The 19,142-nt window shown below is 41.2% G+C and overlaps 1 protein-coding gene across 1 annotated transcript; it reads right to left on the bottom strand.

Annotated features, from left to right (window-relative positions):
- Positions 1 to 667: 667 nt before the first annotated feature.
- On the bottom strand, positions 668 to 18,993 carry LOC144249814 (uncharacterized). Its single transcript, XM_077792015.1, has 9 exons — positions 18,864 to 18,993; positions 18,531 to 18,784; positions 11,533 to 11,593; positions 10,394 to 10,518; positions 8,232 to 8,441; positions 6,688 to 6,789; positions 3,470 to 3,569; positions 2,109 to 2,192; positions 668 to 790 (listed from the first exon to the last, which is right to left on the bottom strand). The coding sequence occupies exons 1-2, from the start codon at positions 18,987 to 18,989 to the stop codon at positions 18,539 to 18,541; spliced, it is 372 nt and encodes a 123-aa protein (XP_077648141.1). The 5' UTR covers positions 18,990 to 18,993; the 3' UTR covers positions 668 to 790; positions 2,109 to 2,192; positions 3,470 to 3,569; positions 6,688 to 6,789; positions 8,232 to 8,441; positions 10,394 to 10,518; positions 11,533 to 11,593; positions 18,531 to 18,538.
- Positions 18,994 to 19,142: the final 149 nt, after the last annotated feature.

The following is a 19,142-nucleotide window of genomic DNA, read 5'->3' as shown; positions in this document are numbered from 1 at the left end:
AGAATCAACCTTCACCTCCATTGATTTTCTCTTCTGTCCATCTGTTTTCTATTTCATTAATTTCCACTCTTTGTTATTTCCTCTTTTCTACATTCTTAGGTTTAACTCACTCTTCAATTTCTAGTCTCTTAAGTTCCCAGCTTAGACCACTGATTTTAAACCTTCCCTCTTTCTAGTATATGCAATTAAAGCTACGAATTTCTACCTAAGCACCACTTAAGCTACATCTCAGGAAAGATACATTATTTTTTTAGAAGTCATTCAGACTATCATTTGGTATTAGGTAAAAAGTGGTCTTTTAGGAATCAGGGAAGAGCTGAGCAGAAAAGGATTCCAGGAGACCTCCCGGGAGATGGCCATGCTCCATATCTTGCCTGGGGAGCTGGATATACGTTGCATTTTCAAAAACGCAATGCTCTATACCTAGACCTGAACTGTACACAACACTAGAAGACAGGTACCAGTCCCTCTCATAAGTGAAGAAATCTAAGGCCCAGATGGGTTAACTGTGTGTGTACCAACATCACACACTGAAGAGCCAGGGTTAACCCACTGCGGTACCACACACTCACACACACAGTGCACTCCACCTTTAATGTGTGGTACCACACAAGGGCTTCTCCATCATCCTGTGTGAGATGGTTCAACTCAGTGACCTTACCTTACTGCCATCAAACAGACAGAGGCGAACATGTCTGCTGAGCACCTGGATGCTCATTCCTGGGAGAGGAATCATCTTACAGCTCCACAGGGTGAGGATCAAGGAAACACGACTTGGCCTTGACTTAATCTGAAAGAAAAACACAAAAACCTATTAATAGGAGTACAAATCCATTTCCAAAGCATCATTTGTAAAATACAGCTTAAGAAGATATACATAGAATACAAAAAGGAAAACTTTTACATGGATATACATACACAGAGTTTCAATAGTCTGTTCAAAATCAACCCCAGTTATTTCAGGTAAATTTTGCATAAAGTTATATTTGAAATATTTGCATTTTTTTCTTAACTACTTAAAAACTTCAATGAAAGACTACTAGTACTAGCAGGTAAAATATATGACCTGACCCTCGAATCACTGTATTCTAGTCTCCAGGCCCATTCCCATACGATGTGTGGAATTGTAGACAGTTACCCTAGCATGACAACCAAGATACCTGGCATTAATGTCACCCAGCTACCTCCTCTTTGGCTCTTAGATGCTTTGACATAGAATGTAATGTTTGGTCTGACTGTTCAAATCTATTTCACAGATAAAAGTCAGATTGTGAATAAATAAACTGGCATTCTGTATTTTTATTTTTAAAGAACAGCTTCAATGAGCTAAACTTTACATTCTGCTTTATGATCACAAGGCTTTTCATTTAAATAATTTATATTGTTGCAAAAGATAAGATAATATCAATAATCTGTCACCTTTTTATTTAAGTAATGAGAGTTGGGTTTTTAGTTCCCGGGCACAAGTTCACGGCATTAACTGTGATCTGCTCAAGCACTGGTGCACCAAGCAGCCCCTCTGCCCACTTGCAATACAGCACCTCCTACTAAGGTGCCAGTTGATGCTCAGGGTGAGAGGATTAGGGGCAAGTAACCTTGAAGCAGCCCTTCCACCCACAGTTAATGGCTCAGGCACACAAGAGCCAGCCTGCCCCTCATGACTCCCCTTCAAAATGAGCTTCTAGACAAAAGTTGCCAAGTACCGGGGAATCCAGGATGAACAGGAATCAGAAAGCCCACTGAGGACGCTCTAGGAGAGCCCTTGCTGTGAAGAGGAGCAGAGGAAGGGAGGCTTCCTCGCTGGGACGGGATGGGCTGGTGGCACTGTGGTGCGCTGCTCACGGTGGTGGCAGGGGAAGGCAGGACAGGCAGGCTAGAGAGCAGGAAAGGGCTGGCAATTAAAGAGAATAGGGAAGGGCTGGAGCCCACAACACAGGTAAACAGATGGTCCTCTCACAGAACTGGAGTCCTTGCTTATGATCACAAGAGGGACAAGGAAAGGACGTGCTCCAAAGAGAAGTGAGACTCGGCATCTTCCTCAACTTGTTTTAGCTACCAGAGAAAAATTAGTCTCCAAGCATGGCTGCAGAGGCCGAGCGCCACCGTACCTTCCTCCAGCAGCTGGGAGAGTGTGGAAGGCCTGAAGCCTGCGGGGATAGCCCCATGCTGGTTAATACATCCACGGCGTTCATCTGCAGAGGAGAGGACAAACAAAAGTGGTCTGCTCGCTTCCATCTATGATTCCTCACCTCCCCACTGTATCCCTTCAGCACCACAGCAAGCCCAACCCAACGGGAAAACACCACGTGCACATGTCGGGAAAGTGCTGCAACGTGACCCAATTCCTGAGAGGACGTGGCCATCACTGGATCTGCACTCTCACAAGGACTTGGGGCCCACATAGTGCTGGGCGCAGAGCTTTGTGTTTCTAGATCACTGCTTCAAGTACATTCTGACTGTAATGCTCCTGCTCCAGGCCCACCCCAACTGCACTGCCATTCAGCAGATGATACCGCTTTTGACGCCCAAGGAGCTGTCAGGTGCTTTGCGTAAGTGCACCCCCAACCACCTGCACCGAGAGCATCTCCTTGGGAGTTAGAAGAGCAGTAAAAGGTCAGGAAGATGCTAACTGAACCGTTCATGGTGATTACTCACGGGGTGGAGAATTTTCATTTTGTCGTGTCATTTTTTTTAAATGACAGGATAACAGATAGTGTCTTACCTTTCTGGGTTTTTCAGACTTTTCAAATAATAACTAAAATCTAATGCCAGCCTTTGCCAAAATGATAAATAATCTGGATAGGATCAATGAGAAAGATTGCGAGCTCTGAAATCACACCATGAATGAGATGATCTACTCTTCTTGTACAGAAGCCCTAATGAGAAATGCTGGTTGCAGCTCAGGCTTGCTAAGGCAGAAAGAGAAGCCTTCTGCCCTGCACCTTCCACACCTGAGCCTGGGTAGATCTAGGCAGTCTCAAAGAGTCTCCATCCTGGTTTGAATCTGAACTCAACCAGAACTATAGGTAATAAAACACTTAAGACATCCCAAATGTCTTAATTGCCAAAAATATTATACGACATCAAATATAAAGTATTATTAATAAGACAGCAGATACCAGCCTCTGAGATAGCTTTTTGAACAGCACTGCAGCGAGTATCAGTTCTGGGGAAATGAAAGAGCAGGTAAGTGCAGGCGCAGCCTCTGCCCCTCACCACACGAATCAGAGAACAAGTACAAACACTCAGTAGATTCTGAAGACCAAACAATCTCTAGGTGAGGCCAAGCTAGAACTAAATGCACTAAAAATAATTGCAAAACTAAAGTAGCCATGACCTTTAGGTCAACAATAATATGAAAAGCTCTCCAGGTATAAGCTGACTCCATTTCAAGAAAATCTTGCATTATTTTAATAGTAAAAATAAATAAAAAGTCGGCAGAAGCTGTTCGCTCTCCCTCACTCTGTACCTCTGATTAGCTTCGGATTCACCCTCCGTCCCCCCGGTGTCCTCCTCACTGCCCTCTTCACTTGTCGCCTGCTCCTCTTCTTTAGCACAGGGCTGGAAAACTGTTGAAACAGGAAGTGCTTTCCAACTAACACAAAAATCAACCAATAAAAATGCTACAACTTTCAGAAACTTTCAGGCACAGAGGGGAATTTATATGTGACAGGGAAAAAATTTCAACCCATGACTGATAACTACACTATGTGAAACAATGACAAAGACTAAAGTAAACAGCAAATTCATCAAAATAAATCCCAGCTAGAATTTATTCAAATGAAAAAAATTAAAAGAATTACCTTTGATAGGAGAAAATAAATGTGGGGTAAAGCCCTTTGCAGTTATGATACCAAAGTTTAAAAAATCATAAATGGAAATACTAGCAGATTTCACTAATAAAAAATGCACGCAGCTGAAGGTCAATAAAGAAACCATTAACACCAAGTTCTAAGGGTTAACTTTATAAAAAGCTCTTATAAATCAAGAAAAAGTTTTTTAAAAAATTCATTTGAAAAATGGTCAAAGAAACTGAACTGGTTATCCACAAAGAAGAAATGCAAATGGTCGTAAATCATATGAAAGGATGCTCAGCCTCATTCGGAGTATCACAAGTACAAATAAAATCTATGAGGCTGTTTTGTTGATCACATTGGCAAAGGCTAAGAAAGACTGGTACTGGCCAGCCTCGGCAGATGCATGGGGAAATAAGCCCTCTTGACATTGGAGGCCATAATTTTGCCAAGACAAAATTGGCAAAATAAATCAAGATATAAAGGTGTAAACCCTCTGAAGCACTGACAAGCATGTAGGATTTCACCCAAGAGGAACAACCAAGAGTCTACAAAGAGGTACATGCGGACTGATCCAAACAGGCTGCAGGTGGCCACCCTCCACCTCTTCCTCTCTAGCAGAACCGCTGACTCATTGGGCCTGCTGAGATTCCATCTGGCCAGCCAGCCTCCCTTGCAGCTAGGTGTGGCCTGGGGACTAAATATGCTGGTCGTCAAGACATGGCTGAAGTTTTCTAACTTCCAGAAAACTTTTTACCTCCTTAGATAGCAGCTCATATTTCTTGATTCTTTCCTCAATTCCCTTTTGCTGCTCAGAATCATTAAAGGATTTGGCCACTGACTTAACTAAAGAGGTAACCCAGGAAGAGCTGCCTTACTTGGAGCTATGGAGTTCCAGGTGGGGCCTGAACCAGCACCAGAGAGCCATCTCCACACTCCTTCCATGCGTGGGAGAAGACGCAGCTACCTCAGGTGAGCTGCTTTGGGGAGATTTTTTGGTAACTCATAGAAGCTAATTTTAGGTTCTTTGTGGCATAATTGATGGTGATTATAGGTTGCAAACACCCTGAATAAATGTCACCATGAGCTGGAATGCTTGCTGCCTTCCAGAGGACGACCTAGACCTGTCCTGCGTGGTGCATAGCCCTTCGCCACCCGTGGCTACTGAACTCTTCACATTAGCACAGGTTGAGATGTGCTGTCCATGTAAACACACACTGGATTTTGAACCTAATATAAAACAAGTAACTCAATGTCCAAATATAGATCATGTGTTGAAATGATATTTTTGATATATTAGACAATATAAAATACTAAAAATAATTCCCCCTATTTGTTTACTTCTTAATCTGTGTAATGAAAATATATATTTGTGTCTTTTGCTGGCAAAGAATTCCTAAAACTCTTGGAATTTCCTGAATTCTTATTCATAAGAAGTTTTCTTATTCCTAAGAAGTTCAACCATTCTAGTGTGCAGGCTAGTGAGGTGCCTCTAGAGGACCCCCAGACAGCTTCAGGAAGGGATTAGAGGTTGGAACCTTCAGCTCTTCCTTCCAAACTTTAGGGAGGATGGAGGACCTAGAGATTAAATTCATCACCAATGGTCAGTGATTTAGTTAATGAGAATAAACAAACTTCCATAGAAACCCCCGGGAGGCTGGGGCTTGGGTATCTTCCAGGTGGGTGAATACACAAAGGCTTTGGGGAACAGCATGCTTAGGTCCTGCATGCCCCACCTCAACATCTTGCCCTGTGCGTCTTCTTCACTGGTGTTCCTCAGTTGCATCCTTTATAATAAACTGATACATCCAAGTATAGTTGTCCCGCAGTAACCTCAAGGGATTGGTCCCAGGAATCCCCATGGATACTAAACCTAAGGATGCTCTAGTCACTTATATAAAATGATACAGTATTTGCATATGACCTGTACACATCTTCCCACATACCTTAAATCATATACAAAATACCTATGATCTCTAACACAATGTAAACGCCAAATAAATGATTATTATATTGTATAGTTTAGAAAATAATGACAAGAAAAAGAATTGTACATGTTCAATATAGATGCAACTGTTTTAAGATATTTTTGCTCTGTATCCTCAGATACAGAGGACAGACTGGAAAGGGTTCTCCCAAGTTCTCTGAGTCACCCTAGGGAATCATCAGACCCCTGCAGAAGGAGAGGAGACTTCTGAATTTTTAGCCAATCAATCAGAAGTACAAGTGGCTGCTGGGACATGTGACTGGCATCTGAACAGAGGGCAGTCTAGTGGGACTGTGCCCTTACTGTGTGACACCTGTGCTAAATCCAGGAGTTAAGGCCAGAATCCAACTGAGTTGCTGGACACTGGCTGGTGCTAAGGAGCTGATAAGGAAAATGACACCCGTGGTATCAGAGAATAACGACGCCCCCTGTCAGGAACTCAGTGTGGTCACTGGAAGACTCGGAATCCCGTGTGTGGGTTTTCTTATTTCCATCCCACAGAGCTCATCCAGACAGGTGTCTGCACCACACAGCATGTGCTGTGACTCAGGACCAAGCAGGCATGGACAGTATGCTGATATCTTGGTAAGCGGGTCATGTATTTGTGGAAGTAAACACCAAGTGGACAGTGACCATGTTTTATGATAATAAATGCCTCTTAGTTGTTATAAACACCACCAGCTCACAGAGCCACCTCCTGCTGAGAATGCTCCAGGGCTCACTTTCACCGGAGCTCTTCACAGGCCCCAGGACCTCAATACACAATGTCCTCCCCACGCCCTGTCTCTGTAAAACTAAATTTAAATTTCAAGTCATTCTCTAGTCAACTGATCCAAGAATATAGCTTAATGTTTAACTGGAAATTAGATCTATCTGAAGGAGAAAGCATAAACAACAAAGACTCACCTCCAGGTAGGTTCTGGGAATCAGACCTTCGTTTCCTTTGCTGTCCTGAGCTATCCACCAACCATCAGGCTTCTTCTCAATTACAAGAAGAATTTCTCCTTTCTTAACGCAAAACAAAGTACAAATTTAAAAATAAAGCTCAATAGTCATGAGTAGCATTTCATTACTAATGCTTTAAAATATACACTGAAAAAAGGAAACATTTCCTTAATTCAATATTTATCCTAACTTTTATCAAATGCTTCCTTACTGCCATACCCCAATACCTTTGTGACTATAAATGAATCATTCCTTTGGGTTGCTCAACACACATTCAAATTCTACATGCAAATGGGGACCATTTCCACAAGCATTTATGAAGACCCATACTTATTCTAGCAATTTGATTATTGCAGAAAATATTTTTGAATTTGTAAGTCTCTCTTTGCAAAATTTCTTCCAGGAGTATCATATAAATCCCTAAAGAAAAATGATTCTATTAAGTTAAGCCCTATTTTGAAACAAAAATAGTTTACCCAATGTTCCTACCTACCTAATCCATGTTTTCAACAATACTTGTCCATTGAAAACAATACTAGTTCATGTACGAATAATCCATCCTTGAAAAACAGTAATTTCCACTACTGAAGACATGTAAAAGCAAAGACTTTCTTAGAATATACATTATTATTTAGTATTGGTGGCATTTTTCTAGGAAAAGTTGAAAAAAAAAACCTATGAATTAAAATGTATTAGCTGAGTGCAGTAGCACATGCCTGTAATTTCAGTGACTTGGGAGTCTGAGGCAGGAGGACTGCAAGTTTGGGGCCAGCCTCAGCAACTTGGCGAGGTTCTAAGCAACCTAGCAAGGGGCCCTGTCTCAAAGTAAAAATAAAAAAGGGGTGGGGACGTAGCTGTGGTAAAGCACTCCCAAGTTCAATCCCTGGTACCAAACCAAACAAAAAACAATAAATATATTAGTTGTACAATATTCTTGCATATTTTACTATTAATGAGTGTCACACTTTGAAGTTAAACAAAAGATCAAGATTTATATATTCAATAAAAATTTCTTTGAATCATTTCACTAGCAGAAAATTGTTTCAAATCCTTTACAAACCACACCTGCATGGCTAAGGCTGTAGCTCAGGGGTAGATCACCTGCCCGGCTAGGCCAGGTCTGATCCCTGCTCTGCATAAACAAACAAGACCCCACAACTTCATTTTTCTATCCCACCTGCCACTTATCTATGCACAGGCCTAGAATGCACATGCGCCCCTTCAAGTCTAAGCCAACAGGAAGAAGTGTGATAGTGCTCCCCCTACCTCAGCTAGAACACTGCCTAACCCACCTGAATAACTTGGTACATATGACATTCAGAAACTAATTATAAAATTTTACCCCTTGTTAAGATTTATCAACACTAAAGCCACATCTTTAGAACAGGTAACTTTAATAATAGACTCTCACATAAATACTGCTTGTAAATCATAATTCCTTATTTAAACAGACTGAGCCTTTAGAAACATTCTCCTTACACTAGGTCCCCGTCTTCTCTACTTACCTTAAATGTAAGGTCCCCAACTTGCTGAGCACTAAAATCTCCAAGAGCAATGTATTTTCTACTTGTTTAAGAGATTCATTTTCTTGTTCCTCTTCCTCTTCTGATTCTTCTTCCTCTCCACCACTTTCTTCCATTTTGTCATCATCTTCATCTTCTTCATCTTCCTCAGAAGAATCCTCATCTTCCTCTTTGTCAGTAAGCACATCAGTTCTACAAAAAGCATTTGTATGAGGAGATCTCTTGAAAAAACATTCGAGTACAAACCCAGTTGGAGCAGAACCTCTGTACCTTGAAGAACTGTTCCATTTTTGGAACTGGCCAAAAAAAAAAAGCAATGAAAGGAAAGTACAACTAATGGTTCCCAAAACCGTGCTGAGCACACGTGACCTGAAGGACTGAGGGTGGACAAGGAGCCGGTTGATATGAGCGAGGCCTGTGCTACAAGAGCACCCCACCCACGGCCTGGGCCCCCCATTCAGGACACGCTGCTTGAGTGCTCTCACACAGTGCTTGAAACACAAGTGGGGGTTTTGATTCTGGCTCTCTCTCTTCCGTGGGTGACCTTCTTGTAAGCTCTCCCTTTCTCATAAATAAAGCTGAGATAACAACAGAACCTGACTCCTAAGGCTGTCATGAGGATCAGGTGAGTGACAATCCGTAAAGTGTTTAGAACAATGTCTGCCTGCAGTGAGCTTCCCATCAGAGCCAGTTAGGATGCGGGCTGAGGCGGTGGCTCAGTGGTAGAGCTCTTGAATGTATACCTGGAGTATCTGGATATACCTAGAGCCATTTATCTTCATCACTATTGTATTTCTTTCCTCTTAATCAGTGTTGCTAAGAATTTATCAATTTGATTAATATTTACAGAAAAGTCAATGTTTGGCTTTGCTGATTGCACCTACTGTTTATCTGTTGATGTCACTCTTTTCTGTTCCCATTGTATTTTTTCCTTTCCCTTGGGCTTACCTTGTTCTTTTTCTGGCTTCTTAAGTTAACAGCTTCAATAATTGATTTTTGGTATCTTTTAAAATTATTCATTGAAGCTATGAATTCCTTTCTAAGCACTACTTTGGCTGCAACCCATAAGTCATACATACTTTTTTAAATATTTTTTTAGTTGTAGTTGCACATAATAAATAAAGGTATTATGTGGTGCTGAGGCTCAAACCCAGCGTCTCACACGTGCTAGGCAAGCACTCTATAGCTGAGCCACAACCCAGCCCCAGAGTCATACATTTTTATCATTTGAAATATTTTCCAATTTCCAGTGCAACACTTTCTTGAATTAATGGGTCACACAGATAAAGTATGTAACTTAATTTGCAGACTTTTAATGATATCTAGTTATTTTTCTGTCACTGAGCTTTAATATAATTCTAAGAGATCAAAAAATATATACAATTTCAATTCTTTGAAATTTATTGAAAATTGCTCTCTGGTCCTATATGGCTCATTTTGGCTAATGTTATATGTTCACTTCAAAAGAATGTATATTATTTATTTGCACAGATTTTATAATTGTTTGTGGTGGAAAAGTTAAGTAAAATATCAGCTATTCTGACATTCTTAATGCTAGAATTCAGTGAAAATTCTAGAATCTTCGAGTCAATATTCTTAGCATTTTTCCCACAGTGTAAAAAGCTGGGGAACAGCATTTGAAGGGTCTAAATAATTGATATTTTGTTGCTCCTTACAAATTGGGTTTGTTTAAAGTCTTTTGTAATTTGTAAGAGAGATTATTAACGTTCTCTCCAGCAGAAAAACAATTATGTGTCTACTTCAAATTTTTAAAAAACATTTATAAGAAAGGAGACCCTGTCAGTAGACACTGCAAGTCATTTTCCTTACCCATCAACACTGACACTCAGGGCATCATCCTAGTTATTTAACACTTGTTTACGTAGCTTCTCGCACCTCTGTTTTGCTTTCCCAGCTACATCTTGAGTAATCTGAGGGCAAAGACTAGGACGTGCACATCCTTACATCTCTCTTGGGATTTTACATGTCCTATCATGTACAATAAAACTGCTCATTATTCAGACCATTGTGGTCATTTCTTCATATCTATGCTGTTATAGCATATATTTACTTCAGAATCAAATGTAAAAATGATAGCAACATAATATCTGAAAGAAAGGAATGAAGGCAAGAAGATGGCATACTCAGTTCTATGTTCTCTGCTTGTGGTCACAGCAAGCGCCTACAGCTGTTGAGTGAGCTTGTCCAGAAAATTCTGCTCCTCCTCCTTTCTCTGATTATAGTTCCCGACAGGTGCAGACTCATCCGCCTAGGAGAGAATATTTCATTGAAAAATGAATTTTAGTTTCCTAATTACATTCATTTAAAAAAAATAACAATAAAAACCACAGTAAGTGCTGTAGGACAAAATAAAGACTAGTGTGAGATTATACTTACCTTAGGGAAATACATCAGAGTTAAAAGAAATGTAGTTAAGTAATTGAGTTGGAATGCAAGCCAAATGAAAACACAAAACCACATGGTTTTGTTTTCGTTTTGTTTCTTGCTGAGCACTGCAGACACTCTAGAGTCAAGTAAGGGACAGGGTCTGACAGGATACTGGCTCCAGAGTCAGAAAGGAGAGGGCTGGTCCCAGGTTCTGCCGCTTACTGACAGAGACATTGTTTCTTCACCTTTGAAGGCTGTTTTCCCATCTGTGAAATGGGTTAACTAGGTTTTCAAACTCGGGGCGAGCCTGCCTCCTGCGTTGAAAAGTTCTGTGTCACTGCAGAAATGCAGAAGAGACTCTCAGATGCAGTAACAAGGATTCAGACACAGGCAGGGGACACTTTCAGGTGACTTCCACTTGCTCCATGAGCCTCTAGCCCTAGACCCGTAGATGAAACTCAGGCCCATACAGAAAAAAAAAAAAAAGTCCTGAAGGGATGGCCAAGGGTACAGCTTGCTCCTCCAATCTGGCAGTCATTGCTGTGAGAGCCACCACCGAGACCAGACTTCCTTCCACTCACCCGGGGCTAGACTCTACCCACAGTGGGATTAAAATCAAAATGGCTCTAAACTGCCCCTCATCTAAGTTATACAATGCACACATTTGAAAGGCAGTGTCTGGGTTTCTGGGTCCTTAATGCTGAAGAGCTCAGCAGGGCTGGAGGTTCTCTTCTGCTCTGAAGCACACCTGGGAGACCATGCCCCCACTCAGCACCTCTGGGTTGGGCTTTATTTCTAATGCAAACCCAGGAACTTACCGACTCCAATTCATTCCTCTTAGTGAAAATATTTATAGAAAAAGTTTTTTTTCTAATATGATTCACATAATACTTACTTTTCTTAGCTTTTGAAGAACATTTTTATTCTCATCTATTGCCTGTTTTAACTGGATACATCTAAATTTTAAAAAAGAAAGAAAATATAATGATTTTTCTGTTGTCACAATTAGAAAGCTATTTAAAAAAAATCATTCAATCACTAAGCAGGCAAGGCCATTGGCTACTGTTAAGAATAATGTTTAAAAATCCACATGTAAAAACCTTTGTACCCATTGCTTTAGATGATCCAAGGGGCGCTCCAAGGCCCTGGGCAGGAAAACCAGGCTCAGAAATGTCAGGGACCTGGGGCCTCAGTCTCCTGAGTCTAAAGTGAGGAGGGGCTCTGGGTTCTAAGACGCCTCCCCAGCTCTACAGTTCCCAAGGCCAAGGAACTGGACATGAGACACAACTGACCCCCACCACAGCTGTGTAAGTCTCCCAACAAGCCCGACTCCAGGCAGAGAAAATAAGGTTCTAAAAAGAACCACAGTGGGTCCCTGGGAGGGCAGCAGGCAGGGCAGGTGGGCACTTGGACTCCGAGTGGGCACTCGGACTAGTGGCAGTGGCAGTGGCTGCCTCTTCCTGCCACTGCCACTGCCACTACACACCCCTTTTGAACAGGCTCTCGGGACAGGTTCAATGCTTTGGGCATTGAAGGTCTGTCTAGGATGCACATGGGTGCACGTTTAGGGAAATCAATCTTAAAGCCATCAGGGGTCTTTGTATTACTAGGGGAAAGAGCAAAGATTCTCATTAAGTTTACATTTAGTTAAGGCTCTTTTGTAATAAATGTAGTAACTTTTTAAAGTTTATTAACAGAAATCCTGAGCCTGTTAGCTCTCTTCTCTTATCTCACCTTCTGTTTTCCCACTGAACCAGAAAATTCTTCTTAAAATATAATAATAATAATAATAATAAATGATTTGGGGAGAATCATAATTACTGAAGAACTTTCCAGCACACCTATTCCTGCACTGAAGGCTCCTCAGACTAAAGGCTGGTTCCTGACCCCATGATGAGCCCTGTCCACCTGCAAAGAACTTGATTTGCATTCAGCATATGGTGCTAACAGGAAAGACACCAAGATATGCCACAGTGGAAGAACCCGAGAAAGGGCTCTAGAATAACCAACCCAGGCTCACATTCTCAAATAAAAATGAATAGCAAAGGGCCACCAGACTAAATAAAGAAAACCAGCAACATAAGGATAAAATGTAAAATTAATAAATAAATAAATAGGAATCCGAGCACCAAGGAAGCAAGACAATTCAAAGAACAGAAGAAAACTTAAAACAAACCTATGCATGGAAGGAGAAAATCTGAAAGCAGAAATATGATACTCTAAAAAAAAAGATTCAAAACAAGAAAAAACACTAGTAAATGAACAACATGATCAGTAAAATAAAACATTCATAGAAGTTATAAAAATTTTTGTTAATGTTTTATTTGGAATGTCTGATGGACTTAATTGTGGCTGCTATACAAAATACAGTCAGTATTTGTTACCCAATCCTCAATTACAATTCCATTTAGGAGGAAAAAAAAAAAGTCAAGAGAATCTCCCAGGCGTAAGAAAAAGACAAGCAACAAAAGTATTCATGAGAGGTTTAGAAACCTAGATAATCTATCCAAGATACTCAATACCCGACTCAAAGATGTTTCAGAAAAAATAGATAAATGGAAGTAAAGAAGTGATCTTTAGTAAAATAAAATTTCCCAGAGCTCATGAGAAATATATGAGTTTTCAAAATGAAACTATCCACTTGGTGCTAAACAGATAAAAACAATGCCAAAATATATTGTGCTAAAATTTTAAAACACCAAGGCTGAAAAGTCAACAGGCTAATTATTAAGGAACGATAATTGGACTTACCAGCATCACTGCATGCAAAGAAAACTGAATAATGCCTTCAAAAGTTTTAGTAGCAATTATTTTAAATTCTATAACCAGCTAACTATTAATCAAACATAAGGGCAAAATGACATTTTCAGACTTGCAAACATCAGTGTGAATTTTTAAGGGACGGTGAAGGGATCATTTTATTCCCAAGCTAACTATGGCTTAAAAATACTTATTATTGCCAGGCGGGGTGTCACACATCTACAATCCCAGCAACTCTAGAGGCTGAGGAGGAGGATTGAAAGTCTGAGGCCAGCCAGGGCAACTTAACAAGACCTTGTCTCAGAAGAAAAAAATAAAAAGGACGAGGGATGTAACCATGTGGCAAAGGGGCCTGGGTTCAATCTCTTCTCCCCATAAACACTTAATATTTTTTATTTTGAGAGAGAGAGAGAGAAAGAGAGAGAGAATATGAATTTTTAATATTTTAGTTTTCGGTGGACACAACATCTTTATTTTATTTTTATGTGGTGCTGAGGATCGAACCCAGCGCACAGCGCATGCCAGGCGAGCACGCTACCGCTTGAGCCACATCCCCAGCCCCAATGCTTAATATTTTTTAAAAGAAAATTCAAAACTTAGCTTTCCCCAAGGCTTCAAATATAGTCTGTATATATTATTTTGTTTTTAAATCTAGCAAAGCAAGCACAATTACCTTTATTATTTTCTTCACTATTATTAATTAACTTAATTTGAAATAATTCCTTAAACAATCAATCCTGCCAATAATGGTAAATTAAATTCCATTTGACATTTAAAAAATTATTTATGTTTTACTTTGCCTTTAGGCACTTTGAATTCCTGGCTAAATTAAAACTTTTCCAAATACTTCTAATAAATAATTTAAATGAATAGAATGAATCTCATGCTCTTTTCTTTTCTTCCCCATGGTCTTATTACTTAAGTATTTACTATTTATCTCCTGGTGCCCCTTCTCATGTTCTTCTGAATGCTATAAACTCTTCAAATACCCCCAAATATGCAGATTTACTTAATGATGTTCTGAACTTAATGCAAAAGTGTTAGCAGTCTAGTTCAGTTTAGTTCATTATGTCTATTTAATGTTAAAATTTCCCAGGGATTAAAACCAGAAACTACTTACTCATATAGAGAACACAGTATCTTTTCAAGAAAATTAAAGGTCATTATCCCAAGCAAAGACAAATTGCTTCTAGCAAGATTTCTGATCATTTCTGGGCTAGGGTAATTCTGCGTGAGCCACCACAGTGCATTCTGAGCAGATTTTAGTTGTTGCACAATAGCAACAAGCCCACAACCACTAGGTGTAGCTGGTTCCTTCTAGACCTTCATGACATCACCCTGCAATCCTTCCATTTGGTTGTAATGGACTAAACCCTGCACCTCTGAGATTCTCGTCAAGTGCCCTCCCTTGCTTCAAGGAATTCTGCATTTCTTAGCCACCTTAAAACATTTTCATAGGCTCCCAACTTTAGTGTCTTAAAGCCAAGTAATGCTAGATGCATTAACTAACTGCTGTGAGCCTTGATTTTCTTATTTATGTTAATAAGTACCTTATGGTATTATTGAAAAAATTTAAGAAAAAGTTTGTGGAGTACAGACTATAATGCCCGGCACATACAGGGTATAAAATAAATGAAGGGTGCTTCTTTTTAATATTTACTATTCTTTATTTGATCTTATCATTTCAAATTAAGACCAGGTAGATATAGATAATGATAGGAAATATTTAAAAGTACATTTTAGAAAATCTTATTCACTGTTACCTCAATATTATCTACCATTATTATTTTGTCTTTCGGGTGAAACATAGATAAATAATAAGAAAAAGCAAGAAAGGAAGGGAAAGAGGGCAAGAAAGTCTCAAACAACTTCTGTGCCTTAAATCCAACTCATTGAGATACAAGCTTAGTCCCAAGAAAACCCAATAATTGAGCATACTTTACCTTTGGTAAATATCTTGACTTTTATAAGATTCTAGAGCTTCTTTCAATCGGCTCTCAGAAAGCAGACTATCAACCTATGGAAAACGGAGACAGTTTAAAACATCATATTAAGTTATGATTCTTACATTTCAGTTATGTCTATTGTCTTAGGAAATAAAAATTTACTTTTCTCCCCTTATGAAATAAACACTTTTAGGCATACAATAAAGTCGAAAGAATTTTAGAGCAAATACCTATATGCCACTACCTCGATTCTACTGTTCACATTTTACCCTACTTATTTGGTCTTTCTATCCATCAACCCACTTTATTTTTAAGCATTTTGAAGTCAACCGCAGTCACCAATACACTGCCCCCTAAATAATGTGCTATAGGTACCACTAAGAGAGCTGAATATTTGATGTAAGACATACAAAGACATGCACAAACCTAAAAGGTATATCTGCTGCATTTTGACAAACATGTGTGTTTATAACTGAAACCTCATAGAAGAACTCCACTGTCCTTTCTAGTAAATTCCATCCCATTCCTCCTGAGACAAACTTGTCTTGATTTTCTTCCACCCTAAATTTTGCCTGCTCTTGAACTTTTATATAAATGAACTTGTACAGTATGAACTCTTGTCTACATGAACCATGTAATGTTATGCTTCCACACTGTTGTATCATAAGTTTATTCCGTATTACCAAATAGTATTCATTGCATCGAATGTTACATGACTTTGTCCTGACTTCCTGTGTTACTAAAGACTACTTGCATCTTTGTCAATGTACCCCTCCAAAAAAGGCACACCTTTCCTTGGTTTCTTTTCTGCAGATTATGTGGAAAAGATAAAGTAGATAAAAAAGTAAATTCCACTAGCTTCTTCTCTGTCCTTATTATTTGGCATCCACCTGAGTCATTTACAAAATTCATACACTCAGTGACCCAAATAGGAAGCTGATTCCTTGTCCCATGGATACCATGCTGGAAATTTATTCCACTTTCTTTTTTTTTTAAGAGAGAGAGAGGAAAAAAAAATTTTAATATTTATTTTTTAGTTTTCGGTGGACACAACATCTTTATTTTTATGTGGTGCTGAGGATTGAACCCAGTGCCCCCAGCGCATGCCAGGTGAGCACATTAGCGCTTGAGCCACATCCCCAGCCCCGTCCACTTTCTTTTCAGGTTTCTTTTGTGGATACAAGAAAGAATGAGCTAATACTATTAAAACGTCCTTTCCAGATATTCAAGGTATCAAGTGGTTCCTGAATCAATTTGTCCCCAAGTTGAATAATTTTGTAATCATCTTTTATTTTTGCTTTACTAACTGCTTTTATACTTTACTTTTGAAAATTTTCCTGGTTCTCTTAATGTCCCACTAAATTTAAAATTAAGTGCAGAACCACAGTAAGTTACCGGTAAGTAAGTCAATACTCCATCAAGTTATATTTTTCATTTCTACCAGGAGACAATTTTGCTTTTGCTGTACCACTGTGATTCCAATACAAAGTCACTTAAATATTTATGTGCCAAATTCTTTGGTACATTTTAAAATTTATTTTTTAAAATTCTTTTTAGGTACCATGGATTGAACTCAGGGGCACATGACCACAGCCCTATTTTGTATTTCATTTAGAGACAGTCTCACTGAGTTGTACAGCACCTCATTTTTGCTGAGGCTGGCTTTGAATTCACCATCCTCCTGCCTCAGCCTCCAGAGCTGCTGGGATTACAGGCCTGCATCACGGTGCCTGGCTTATTTTTAACTGATATAAAATAATTTTATTTAGAGTAAAAATCTTGGCAATAGATCCTTTTTACAAAATAAAATTAGCAAACTGATAAAGAATCTAAAAAAAATGAACCTATTAATTGCTATTTACTTTTTTTTTTCTCGCAAGGTAATAGACCTGGGATGAAATGGCACACACCTATAATCCAAGCTACTATGGAGGCTAAGGCAGGAGGATCACAAGTTCAAGGCCAGCCTCAACAATTTAGCCAGACTCTGTGTCACAATAAAAAATAAAAAGGGCTAGTGATGTGGCTCAGTGGTGGAGCACTTACATTCCTAGCATGCACAAGGCCCCAGACTTAAACCCAGTACCACAAAAACAAATGAATAATAAAAGAGCTGGGATGTGGCTCAGTGATAGGGCACATCTGGGTTCAATCTCAGTACTGGGGGAAAAAAAAAAAAGGCATAGGCGTTCTGTGTACTTAAAAATGAGAAAAAACACTACTCCCAGCATTCCACTACAGAGATACCATTTCAGCATGTTTTCTTTTATATCTTTTTCATGTACTATATATAGAAAAACGTCATTAAGATACTTTTTATTCCGTTTTGTTTTTGTTAACTTGTCATTTGATCACAAATATTTTCCCTAACACATTAAGATTTAACAAAAGTTTAGTGATAGTATTATTATATCCCATCAAAAGTTATTCACTGCCCTATTATTTCTCATTAAAGTGTATCATTTTTTCTATTAAGCAACAATGAGACCAGTATTTTTACTATCTTTCAATCTCTGTCCCAACGTTTCATTATTACATAGGGCAGGTTTCTGGAACTCCACTACCCAGCCTGGGTGCATGCACATGGGCTATACCTTGTCACAGTGCTTTCCAGAAAGCTGAACCTGACACCCTGGAGCAGCCAGTCTAGGTGCCAGGCCGGCCACACCTCCCCAAGACTGAGAGTGGCCATTTTCACAGTCTTTGGGAGAGATCATCTCCTTTGCCACTGGTTTATCTTTGAAGCTAATTTTCATGCTGACATCACTTGTGTGTCCTCTAGTTAACGTCCCTGCTCGCCCTCCAGGTCCTGCAGTCCTGACACAGTAGGACTCTTCCTGAGGCTTGGGCCCCAAGAGCGGTGGCTCCAGGGACAGGGACCCCGGAGAGCGCGGGTCGGGCGCGGGTCGGGCGCGGGTAGGGCAGCTCCAGCGCAGCCCTGGGCTGCAGACCCGGCGGCTGGGGGCCGTCAGGGCGGGGGACGCGGTCGGTCGTGCACGGTCGGGAGTTCCGTGGCTGGCCCGGCCCGGCGCAGCGCGGGCTGGAGCGGGGTTTGGCGCGGGGAGGTCGCGGGTGCGGAGCGTTTGGGTCGGACGCCGGCTCCCAGGGAGTGGGGTCGCTGGGAGGAAAGCGCCGCGGCGCCCCGCGCCCCCTCGCCTACCCCGGGGTGCGCGCGGCCCCACCGTACCTGCTGCTTCAGGCCAGGTCCAGCTTCTTCTGCGTGGTAGCCAGCTTGTCCTGCAGCCTCCGCTTCCTCCAGTCCAGGTAGCGCCTCCTTAGCCGGTTCGCCTGCCAGCCGAGGAGCACTCCGGAGGCGAAAGCCACCAGCACCGACACCTGCAGCGTGCTCTCCACACGTCCGCCATCGCGGCCTCCCGGCGTGCAGCGGGGCCTACGGCGCTGCGCGAGGGTCAAGCATCGCCGCACGTTCACAGCGGACACCTGGCGAAGAGCCCGCAGAGCAGTTGCTTGCGCCCCGCGCCCCCTCGCCCACCCCGGGGTGCGCCCGGCCCCACCGTACCTGCTGCTTCAGCTCCTGACTGCGGCGCCGCACCGCCTGCAGCGGATCCCGCGGCCCGCGCAGCAGCATCTCCTCTGCCACGCCTCCGCGGGCGGGAGGGCGAGGAAGCCGGGCGCGCGCGCACATCGCGAGGCGGCCACTCAGGCCAGGTCCAGCTTCTTCTGCGTCGTCGCCAGCTTGTCCTGCAGCCTCCGCTTCCTCCAGTCCAGGTAGCGCCTCCTTAGCCGGTTCGCCTGCCAGCCCACGAGCACTCCGGAGGCGAAAGCCACCAGCACCGAC

Source organism: Urocitellus parryii, chromosome 12 (genome assembly GCF_045843805.1).
Source record: "Urocitellus parryii isolate mUroPar1 chromosome 12, mUroPar1.hap1, whole genome shotgun sequence".
Taxonomy (NCBI): Eukaryota; Metazoa; Chordata; class Mammalia; order Rodentia; family Sciuridae; genus Urocitellus; species Urocitellus parryii.
Note: the sequence above shows the minus strand (reverse complement) of the source record. Positions and strands in the feature narration are given on the sequence as shown.

Excerpts from the sequence above, each read along its gene's own strand:
- LOC144249814 (XM_077792015.1), bottom strand. The coding sequence starts at position 18,989 with ATGTGCGCGCGCGCCCGGCTTCCTCGCCCTCCCGCCCGCGGAGGCGTG. Across the intron at positions 18,785-18,863 it reads GTCAGGAGCTGAAGCAGCAG|GTGTCCGCTGTGAACGTGCG; the intron begins GTACGGTGGGGC and ends GCTCTTCGCCAG.